This window comes from Tachypleus tridentatus, chromosome 7, assembly GCF_004210375.1.
Source record: "Tachypleus tridentatus isolate NWPU-2018 chromosome 7, ASM421037v1, whole genome shotgun sequence".
NCBI lineage: Eukaryota > Metazoa > Arthropoda > Merostomata > Xiphosura > Limulidae > Tachypleus > Tachypleus tridentatus.
In genome coordinates, this window is record NC_134831.1 from 110,478,853 (window position 1) to 110,491,742 (window position 12,890).

General features: G+C 32.8%; 1 protein-coding gene across 8 annotated transcripts in view; it reads right to left on the reverse strand.

Moving 5' to 3' along the window:
- LOC143256392 (peregrin-like) overlaps positions 1 to 12,890 on the reverse strand; it is a 75,820-nt gene that overhangs the window by 34,243 nt on the left and 28,687 nt on the right. For 3 of the 8 annotated variants that reach the window (XM_076513575.1, XM_076513574.1, XM_076513576.1), the window contains exons 7-9: positions 11,377 to 11,539; positions 6,924 to 7,055; positions 531 to 659 (exon numbers count right to left, since the gene is read on the reverse strand). In XM_076513575.1, the coding sequence (XP_076369690.1) occupies positions 531 to 659; positions 6,924 to 7,055; positions 11,377 to 11,539 (424 nt within the window). The remainder of the gene's footprint in view (positions 1 to 530; positions 660 to 6,923; positions 7,056 to 11,376; positions 11,540 to 12,890) is intronic. The other 5 variants (XM_076513579.1, XM_076513578.1, XM_076513580.1 and 2 more) reach the window with 3 other exon arrangements.

Sequence of the window (12,890 nt, forward strand, 5' to 3'; positions counted from 1 at the left end):
TCAACACTGTGACTTTTATGTAAACACAGATATTAGTTATCCTTAAAACTAATATTACTTGTGTTTGTATTACTACAATGTACCTATAAAGACAACAAGATCCATGTATTAATCATTCTCTATTACTTCCAGTAAACGTTCTCCTTTAAAAAACAGCAGCTTCTATTGTCTAATTCAAAAAGCATAATGTCTTAGTTGGAAATATATTGGATTTATTAATGTAAATCTTAATTAAAAAGTAATTAAGATTATAATAAATTAACATAATTTTTAGATCAGTAAAATAAATGGTATTTTTTGAGTTATGCTAAACCTTTTAAACAACTTTCTATAGAAACATCACCTTTCTTCAGACATTCCTCACAGATTCAAAGATCTTTAAGTATATGAATCAACAAAATAAATGTCTTCAAACCAAAATAATTATCTTTAGCTATTAACTGGAGAAAGCAGCACATCAATAAAAGATGTTAATTTTAACTATAATGAGTTAATTATCAAGTAAAAATATAATGAAACATGAAACATACCTCATTCAGATCTACTGGTTCAGCAAAAATGTTGGCCGTGTCTTTCTCCTGTAACTGGTCTAAGAGCTCAGCCAGCATAATCTGTAACGGATGTAGTCTCATCTCACACTCCAACTGAACAACTCTGATCTACATAGTAAAACAAACATTTTTATTTTAACAATTCAACAAACATAACCTGTAACAGATGTAGTCTGATCTCACATTCCAAATGAACAACTCTGACCCAAATAGTACAACAGATGTCTTATTTTAACAACTCAACAAACACAACCTGTAATGATGTAGTCTCATCTCACACTCCAACTAAACTCTGATCTATATAGTAAAACAAACATCTTTCTTTTAACAACTCAACAAACAAAACCTGTAATGATGTAGTCTCATCTCACACTACAACTGTACAACTCTGATCTATATAGTACAACAAACATCTTTCTTTTAACAACTCAACAAACACAACCTGTAATGATGTTGTCTCATCTCACACTACAACTAAACTCTGATCTATATAGTACAACAAACATCTTTCTTTTAACAACTCAACAAACACAACCTGTAATGATGTTGTCTCATCTCACACTACAACTGTACAACTCTGAACTAAATAGTAAAACAAACGTCTTTCTTTAACAACTCAACAAACACAACCTGTAATGATGTTGTCTCATCTCACACTACAACTGTACAACTCTGAACTAAATAGTAAAACAAACGTCTTTCTTTTAACAACTCAACAAACACAACCTGTAATGATGTTGTCTCATCTCACACTACAACTGTACAACTCTGAACTAAATAGTAAAACAAACGTCTTTCTTTTAACAACTCAACAAACACAACCTGTAATGATGTTGTCTCATCTCACACTACAACTGTACAACTCTGATCTATATAGTACAACAAACATCTTTCTTTTAACAACTCAACAAACACAACCTGTAATGGTGTTGTCTCATCTCACACTACAACTGTACAACTCTGATCTATATAGTACAACAAACATCTTTCTTTTAACAACTCAACAAACACAACCTGTAATGGTGTTGTCTTATCTCACACTACAACTGTACAACTCTGATCTATATAGTAAAACAAACGTCTTTCTTTTAACAACTCAACAAACACAACCTGTAATGATGTTGTCTCATCTCACACTACAACTGTACAACTCTGATCTATATAGTACAACAAACATCTTTCTTTTAACAACTCAACAAACACAACCTGTAATGGTGTTGTCTTATCTCACACTACAACTAAACTCTGATCTATATAGTACAACAAACATCTTTCTTTTAACAACTCAACAAACACAACCTGTAATGATGTTGTCTCATCTCACACTACAACTGTACAACTCTGATCTATATAGTACAACAAACATCTTTCTTTTAACAACTCAACAAACACAACCTGTAATGATGTTGTCTCATCTCACACTACAACTGTACAACTCTGATCTATATAGTACAACAAACATCTTTCTTTTAACAGCTCAACAAACACAACCTGTAATGATGTTGTCTCATCTCACACTACAACTGTACAACTCTGATCTATATAGTACAACAAACATCTTTCTTTTAACAACTCAACAAACACAACCTGTAATGATGTTGTCTTATCTCACACTACAACTGTACAACTCTGATCTATATAGTAAAACAAACATCTTTCTTTTAACATCTCAACAAACACAACCTGTAATGGTGTTGTCTTATCTCACACTACAACTGTACAACTCTGATCTATATAGTACAACAAACATCTTTCTTTTAACAACTCAACAAACACAACCTGTAATGATGTTGTCTCATCTCACACTACAACTAAACTCTGATCTATATAGTACAACAAACATCTTTCTTTTAACAACTCAACAAACACAACCTGTAATGATGTTGTCTCATCTTACACTACAACTGTACAACTCTGATCTATATAGTACAACAAACATCTTTCTTTTAACAACTCAACAAACACAACCTGTAATGATGTTGTCTCATCTCACACTACAACTAAACTCTGATCTATATAGTACAACAAACATCTTTCTTTTAACAACTCAACAAACACAACCTGTAATGATGTTGTCTCATCTCACACTACAACTGTACAACTCATAAAAAATACTATAGGCTGTTCAACCCTACACTTACAGGTTCCCTTTCTGAACATTTCTTCTTGTGATACAAGCTTTTGCTATTTATATTTAAAACTTAATTAAGTGACTTTACTATCAATTTATATCAATATTATTAAGTTTTATATTAATTCCTTTGTTTGAAAACCTTAAACAAATACTTCAACTTTATTTTTGTCATCAAGTGACACACAAGTTTACTTTTCTTCAATCTATGTTACCGTAATACTTCTTCATGTACACTGTGGTATATACACACAGAAACTAGGTTTACCGTAATACTTCTTCGTGTACACTGTGGTATATACACACAGAAACTAGGTTTACCGTAATACTTCTTCATGTACACTGTGGTATATACACACAGAAACTAGGTTTACCGTAATACTTCTTCATGTACACTGTGGTATATACACACAGAAACTAGGTTTACCGTAATACTTCTTCATGTACACTGTAGTATATACACACAGAAACTAGGTTTATCGTAATACTTCTTCATGTACACTGTGGTATATACACACAGAAATTAGGTTTACCGTAATACTTCTTCATGTACACTGTGATATATACACACAGAAACTAGGTTTACCGTAATACTTCTTCATGTACACTGTGGTATATACACACAGAAACTAGGTTTACCGTAATACTTCTTCATGTACACTGTGGTATATACACACAGAAACTAGGTTTACCGTAATACTTCTTCATGTACACTGTGGTATATACACACAGAAACTAGGATTACCGTAATACTTCTTCATGTTCACTGTGGTATTTACACACAGAAACTAGGTTTACCGTAATACTTCTTCATGTACACTGTGGTATATACACACAGAAACTAGGTTTACCGTAATACTTCTTCATGTACACTGTGGTATATACACACAGAAACTAGGTTTACCGTAATACTTCTTCATATACACTGTGGTATATACACACAGAAACTAGGTTTACCGTAATACTTCTTCATGTACACTGTGGTATATACACACAGAAACTAGGTTTACCGTAATACTTCTTCATGTACACTGTGGTATATACACACAGAAACTAGGTTAAATGTTCTGCTTACATTCTTCTCTCAAGTTCCTTACCACATGTTTAGACCCTATATAATGTATCAACTCAAGACTTAAGACCCTTTGTAATGTATCGACTCATGCTTTATGATCCTTTATAATGTATTAACTCATGCCTTATGACCCTTTATAATATATTAACTTGTGTTATATACATATTCTACATGTATTTATTTATTAATTTATGCTACTTGTATTTAATATATGCTATATATATTTTGTTATTAGTCTATTCTTCCTGTATTTACTAAACTATACTAGATGTATTTATTTATTAAGTTATATGTATTTAGTGCTATGCTACATGTAGTTATTACTGACATATGATACATTTATTTATTTATTAAACTATACTACTTCTTATTAATTAATCTGTCACTTGATAAAAAACTACAAATTTTTACATCTTGTGAATCAATGACACAACAGATTATGAATGAAGTAGACAAAGTAATGTATCACCACATCCAGTCATCACATGATGAAGGGCATAGACAAAGTAATATATCACCACATCCAGTCATCACATGATGAAGGGCATAGACAAAGTAATGTATCACCACATCCAGTCATCACATGATGAAGTAGACAAAGTAATGTATCATCACATCCAGTCATCACATGATGAAGTAGACAAAGTAATGTATCACCACATCCAGTCATCACATGATGAAGGGCATAGACAAAGTAATGTATCACCACATCCAGTCATCACATGATGAAGGGCATAGACAAAGTAATGTATCACCACATCCAGTCATCACATGATGAAGGGCATAGATAAAGTAATGTATCACCACATCCAGTCATCACATGATGAAGGGCATAGACAAAGTAATGTATCACCACATCCAGTCATCACATGATGAAGGGCATAGACAAAGTAATGTATCACCACATCCAGTCATCACATGATGAAGTAGACAAAGTAATGTATCACCACATCCAGTCATCACATGATGAAGGGCATAGATAAAGTAATGTATCACCACATCCAGTCATCACATGATGAAGGGCATAGACAAAATAATGTATCACCACATCCAGTCATCACATGATGAAGGGCATAGACAAAATAATGTATCACCACATCCAGTCATCACATGATGAAGGGCATAGACAAAGTAATGTATCACCACATCCAGTCATCACATGATGAAGGGCATAGACAAAGTAATGTATCACCACATCCAGTCATCACATGATGAAGGGCATAGACAAAGTAATGTATCACCACATCCAGTCATCACATGATGAAGGGCATAGACAAAGTAATGTATCACCACATCCAGTCATCACATGATGAAGTAGACAAAGTAATGTATCACCACATCTAGTCATCACATGATGAAGGGCATAGACAAAGTAATGTATCACCACATCCAGTCATCACACGATGAAGGGCATAGACAAAGTAATGTATCACCACGTCCAGTCATCACATGATGAAGGGCATTGTTCCTTAATTTAAGGGACGAACAACTAAAGACAAAAGTGGAACCTTAAACTAAAAGCAAAGCTAAAATAATCAATATTTGAATAACTTCAAAAACAGTCATCAAATATAAAACTGAACACGATTCTTATAGAAAGACATCTGTCAATATTAAAATAATTTCCAAACAGATAGCAGAATATATACAAGTACTTGTAAGTTCATGAAGTATAAGGTGTGTTCTGTTGCTACTGTCTTATCCACATCCTATCCTACTGGATATATACCATTCAAATTTTATTCATCTTTGTTTGATAAACATTTACTAATATATTGACTTAAGTAATGTATTCAAAGTGAAAAAAAATGTATAACCTGAGAGCCTTGGGTTATAGGATATTTTATTTTCGTGTTAAACTGATATTTTTTAACCTAGTGTTTTCATAACATAACTAAGGATATTAAAAAATGCTTAATGAAAATTCTTGTAGACCTATGTTGTTCTTTCAGGACACTTTTCAAGGAGTTCGTAGCACACTGGGAAACTAAACTGAATCATGTTCGTTCTTAGTGTTACTACAATATAAAAAAACATATTGTAATAATTAACTACTCTGAACAACCAGATGTGATCTCACACTATGATATTCATACTTTGTGTTCTTAGAGTATATTTTCCAAATAAAGTCAGAAACAGCATATAATATCAATAGCAACAAAATATACTGTAGCTGCTAAATGAAAGGAATTATATGGCAGTATCAGTTTCTGTATATGTCTGATGATAAGACTGTCAGGAAACAAATATAAATTAGTACAATATGTTTGTTTTCCACATTACAATTCATACACTTTATCATCTGACTTCACTAAAACATTAAAAATGTATAGTTTATCTCTCTCTGTTACTTCTACCATTAAACAAATCAGAGTTTCATTTATGACATACTTTTTCTGTTCCACTGTAACAGCTTTACCTCAACCACAAGTGTGGCAGTATTTTAAAAGTACTATATAGATCTGTGATTACGTGGCTCTGTAACAAAATAACTGATACACAACATTCGACTGTTTCAGTACAAAAATCAAATTTAAAATATTTTTACATTTAAGGAAACAAAATGACTGAATTAACTAATAGCCCAAGCTGTTTAGAGACTGTTTATCCTGTAAGGAAGGACCAGTGTCCCTTTACAGCATACATTAACCAACACAAGATAGTGCTATATGCTTAACCCTATAGCTTGAAATCCTGACACAGAAATGGTACAAAAATGTTCAACAGCCATATTTTACTTCAATCTAGTAAAAGCAGAGGTTAAACAAAGTTTAAAAATTGTATTTTTATTTGAGAAATGGGACAAGTACAGTAGTTCCTACACGAAGTATCTGACCAGTTATAATGATGATAACATGTTCTCTTGCTGTTAATCTCAGTACTCTATAAATAAATTTGAATTTGATACTGAGTGAAGAAGTGTTAAGAGAAATGCTTCCACCTGTAAAGTAAAACAAGTATGTTATGGGTAATATCATACTGAAATATGGGATTCAACACCACTGGATATAGGTCAGATTTTTAAAACATTTCACCCAATGAATATCAACATTGACCATGAACTAAAAACAAAATGAGTCCAGTTATCAAAGCCAGCATACTGAACAATGGAAAAGTAATTTTTAAAACATTTAAAGAGGTGAAAACTGTCAATACTTGGACTTACGTATTCTCGTTTAAGCTTCTCTCGTTTACGTACTAGCTCAATCAGAAGCCTTGAACGTTCTAGATCCTGCCGTAGTCGCTGCCAGTACTTCAGCTGTTCCTTCAATTTGTTTGTTTGTTTGTCTGTATCCTTCTAGGAAACACAACAGAAAGTTATATCTTTTAAGCTGGGGTCTGTGGCTAGTACTATGTCCTTCTTTTAATAGGGCCCCAATTTTTATGCAGCAAAATAATAACAACATTATGCAGCCACGATTTGAAATTGTGCACGAGAAGATTACGTATTATGCAGTGATAATGCAGGAAATAAAAATGATGCATTTGTTTATATAACAACATTTAAAACTGAAGTAAAAACAACTGAAATCAGTAACATTTAAGAGGACACTATGTATAATTAATCAAATTCTACCAGCATTGGCAATTTAATATGTCTTATATTTTATGAAATAACAACAATAAATAAACTTTTAGACCTTGTAAGTGCTTTAGGCAAGAACGTAGCTAATCACCCATTTACACTTCATAGCATTTCACTCAATATGGAGTACAGTCATCATAAACACCAGGGGTAGCTAGTAATTTACACTTCATAGCATTTCACTTCAATATGGAGTACAGTAATCATAAACACCAGGGGGTAGCTAGTCATTTACACTTCATAGCATTTCACTTCAATATGGAGTACAGTCATCATAAACACCAGGGGTAGCTAGTAATTTACACTTCATAGCATTTCACTTCAATATGGAGTACAGTAATCATAAACACCAGAGATAGCTAGTAATTTACACTTCATAGCATTTCACTTCAATATGGAGTACAGTAATCATAAACACCAGGGGTAGCTAGTCATTTACAGTTCATAGCATTTCACTTCAATATGGAGTACAGTAATCATAAACACCAGGGGTAGCTAGTAATTTACACTTCATAGCATTTCACTTCAATATGGAGTACAGTCATCATAAACACCAGGGGTAGCTAGTAATTTACACTTCATAGCATTTCACTTCAATATGGAGTACAGTAATCATAAACACCAGGGGTAGCTAGTAATTTACACTTCATAGCATTTCACTTCAATATGGAGTACAGTCATCATAAACACCAGGGGTAGCTAGTAATTTACAGTTCATAGCATTTCACTTCAATATGGAGTACAGTAATCATAAACACCAGTGGTAGCTAGTAATTTACAGTTCATAGCATTTCACTTCAATATGGAGTACGGTAATCATAAACACCAGGGGTAGCTAGTAATTTACACTTCATAGCATTTCACTTCAATATGGGGTACAGTCATCATAAACACCAGGGGTAGCTAGTAATTTACACTTCATAGCATTTCACTTCAATATGGAGTACAGTAATCATAAACACCAGGGGTAGCTAGTAATTTACAGTTCATAGCATTTCACTTCAATAATGGGGTACAGTCATCATAAACACCAGGGGTAGCTAGTAATTTACAGTTCATAGCATTTCACTTCAATATGGAGTACAGTAATCATAAACACCAGGGGTAGCTAGTAATTTAGTTCATAGCATTTCACTTCAATATGGAGTAGTCAATATGAAGTAACCTATCACATGAGTTACATAACAATTAAGTGAGATGACTTTACGATGTTACAAATTCAAATTATCCAAATATTAAAACTAGTAATACACGTACACATATTTTGAACTAAAACTACAAATCTTCATGCACATGTCTCGTTATATTACATACAAAAATTTGCCTAACAATTATATCAAAAGAATTGATCAAATTTTTAGAATTCATGCGAAAACTATCAAGACAGAAGGTATACCAGGAGGGTGCTGTATTTCTGACAATAAATACTGTAATATACCAGGAGGGTGCTGTATTTCTGACAATAAATACTGTATCAGTTTAACTGTAACAACATGGAAGAAAATCCTTATGTTAATTCTACTTTTCAGAAAGTGCTAAAACAAAGTTGGAATTTATGTAACCTCAATAGCTTTTCCAGCTACAGCTGAGAAATTAATACTAAAACATATTTACTTCTCAAATATACAAGAGAAAATATTTTAAAGAATTTCTGAGAGAAAGTAAGGAAGGGTACAGAATATATTAGCCACACTACAAGTCTCCTAAGATAGCTGTAGAACGGAAAACCATTTCCTTGAAATGAATCTGACATAACATCATATGTACAGCTTTTAAAAATGGTTATGATTTAGGGAAATGTAAGGTTTAACTTGTGGATTCCATTTTGCTTTAACAGTATGTATTTGTATACTGATCATGTTTTTCAGCTTAATGATCTTATGGTGAAACTGTTTTTTAGTTTTATTCCTACACTTAAATTAAACTTATTTTTACAAACACTTTTGAAATGTCATTTCTTCCTTCAAACTTTTCATGGTGTTAAATAACTTGGACTGTCTTAATATTTGTCTGTATGTATGTAGATGCTTGTTCCAATTTGTTATTAATTCAATTTTTAACATTTGTTATCTTTAGTTGTATACTAAATAACTTGCACAGATTTAAGTAAGTAGCTATAAAAATTAATATTACTATTAATGCAGAACACCAAATCTTATATTAAACAACTTATACAAATGAAAACTCTTATCGTTTCATTTGCTCATATCAAAATCATTTTGAAACTTTTAGGAAAGGTTTTTCCTGTTGTTTTATATTCCTATAAGCACTATTGAAAAATTAATTAATTACTTTTAAGTTTTACTTCATAGAAACTGAGAAAAATACTTATTAGGAACAGATGAATATTTTATACAAAGTCAGTAAATGTTCTGAAAGTTCCTGAAGACTGAAATAATTTCTAAAATCATAGAGCTGTAACTTTGTATTCTGCTGTTGTTTAGAGTTTGACTGTTATCTGAAGTTTAAAATTATTCAAGTTTAAATATTATTTCTTTAACCATGTTTTGACTGTCAGAAATTACAACTGTAATTTTGTCCATTATGACTGGAGAAAAAACAGTAGTCCTACCACCATTACTAGAACAGACTAAGTACATCAAGTCTACAACTAGTATTACAGTAGGCTGTGCCTCATAATGTCATTACAGTCCTTGTCAGAATGTCCTGTCATGTTCTAAAGATGGCCGAGTAGATAATATAAAATCAAATTTAAATACATAAATCAGCAAGTCTCCGACCAACCACAACTGTTGTGGAAGAACTAGATTGTTGACTACTTCACAGGCAGTTTAGTATTACTAAATAAGATTCTGTACTGCAAGGTATTAATACACTCATATCATAAAAATGTGATCAGATCAGGGATTTAGAATTTCTAAAACTTGCACATCACTTTTACTTAATGGATTTAGGCAAGACTGATCAAAATGGAGATCCAGAATTGTTCTAAGAGAGTGTTGAATACAAAGGTGAGTATTTAAAGCCATCCACATGTCTAAGGCAACAGTAACTACCATTATAAAAAAGCTGTCTAAGAAATCATGGTATGGGTTAACCAAGATAATTTTATGATAATTCAATCATTAAATCTTTCAAACACCTGAAGAATGAAACAAGTATTCATGGTATTTCCAAGGTATGCCAGTCATCAGAAACAACATCTACAGGTATCTGTAGGATCAGATTGTTGAAATGGGCAAGCATTGTCCTCATACACTGAAGAAGTCATGGAAATTATACAAGGATCCTTAAGACAGCACCATTTGCAATGGAACTTATGGTGCAGGGCAACTTTGACAAACACAATCATCAGATAAAACCTAACTAGTTGTATTGACATGGGCTTTAACAAGGTTGCTAGTCTACAAAATTGGTTTAATATAACACACTCAACCTCTGTGTCTGATGACTGCCACCTTGCCAATAGTCCCACACAACAGTTCTCACAGAAAAAAACTTCCATGAATATTGCTTTAGGAGATAATAAAAATAGTATACAAGATACATACGTTTACAAGTCAAACTTACATCATTAAAAGTGTAATGCACTAATAATTGTATAACTTAAAGGTAATAAACTTGATTTTCATGGAATAAAGGGCTATATGAGAAAACATGTTTCTATAAGTTACACACAGAAAACAACAAGTTATTATGAATACTAATTTGTTTCTTGTCCTAATAATTTTTTTTTAATTATCAATTTAAACTTATTTATTATCAACTGTTATACTACTTCTAATGTTAATTTCATGCTGTAAATGTAAGACTACATACTGGTTGGCTGTCTTACAAACAAACCTAAAATGAAAAACAATTCTTCCTTCACTTATTTATTGTGAACATTAAACATTTTCTGACTTTTTTAAATTTTTTTAAGAGTTCATAATTACACAAATGTTTTTGATGTTAACCCAGTAAGTTACAAGACTGCTATTTTTCCAGTGTGAGCTTGCACATATTTAAACATATTTAATAAAGTCACTTCTCTGTAGTTCATCTTTCTTTTACAAACAAATACAAAACTCACAGGCCAACAAACCTGGTCCCGACGAGTCTGATGAGCTATTTGCAACCGTCTCAACAACGGCACTCCATTTCGATTCTGTCTCTTCAAGGTCCAGTATCCTAACAACCTCTGTAGAAACTGATGTTTCTTTGGCATAGAAATCATTGATGCTATCTTGGTCAGTCTATGAAAATTGTAATAATGTTGTGTGTTAAGAAACACATTTATTGTGATTATCACAGCTTTAAACTTTAAACAAAACATCTGATGCACAGACACAACTTTGTCTCAATAAAGTAGTTTTGGACAGATGTGAGTTAAACGTCTTTAGTGCACAATACAATCTATTATATCTCAGTCATAACAGAAGCATATCTATGTCATCTGGAATACCTTGATGGTAAAAATCTGGAATTTATAGAAACAAGCATTTTAGTTATTCTGTTATATTAGTTGTACATAGTCTTCATGGTGAACTTATCTACAAAACCAGTCTAACTGAGAGTGACACGAAGACTTATCTACAAAACCAGTCTAACTGAGAGTGACACCTGAAGACGTATCTACAAAACCAGTCTAGCTGAGAGTGACACGAAGACTTATCTACAAAACCAGTCTAGCTGAGAGTGACACCTGAAGACGTATCTACAAAACCAGTCTAGCTGAGAGTAACACCTGAAGACGTATCTACAAAACCAGTCTAACTGAGAGTAACACAAAGACTTATCTACAAAACCAGTCTAGCTGAGAGTGACACCTGAAGACGTATCTACAAAACCAGTCTAGCTGAGAGTGACACCCGAAGACGTATCTACAAAACCAGTCTGAGAATGACACGAAGACGTATCTACAAAACCAGTCTGAGAATGACACGAAGACTTATCTACAAAACCAGTCTAACTGAGAGTGACACGAAGACTTATCTACAAAACCAGTCTAACTGAGAGTGACATGAAGACTTATCTACAAAACCAGTCTAACTGAGAGTGACACGAAGACTTATCCTCAAACCAGCTCAGATGAAAAAAGATAACTCTAACAACTTCCATCTGTCTGTCTTCGGTTTGAAAATGGAACTTTTTCAAAATATCGTCCTATCCACTTGAACTACTTTAAGATTATTTCTCTAAGACCTCTTTGTCAACAAAGTATTTGGGGGGTCAACCTGCTTAACCATGGCTTAAACCTTTGTGACTGAAAAGCCGAAGTCGCCAACAGCTCCGCCGAGGAGCCTCATCTGGGCCATTGCGTGATAATTATAATATTAATGTATAGACTATTCAGATACAATTGACAAGTGCCGTTTTAACACAAACGACCAATGCATTGCGATGGTTCGCTTTTCCCTGTAAAATTTCCTGTGTTACATGCGGGCCACCATGTCAACATGATATGCTCACTATTAATTCAGAAACTGAAGTGATTTCTATTGGGTTTGTGGCCAATATTTATACAATTCCATAAAAATATCGGATTATCGAATTAAAAATAATACATTAATTATTGATCACTTTTTTCACGGATTTACCGCGGAT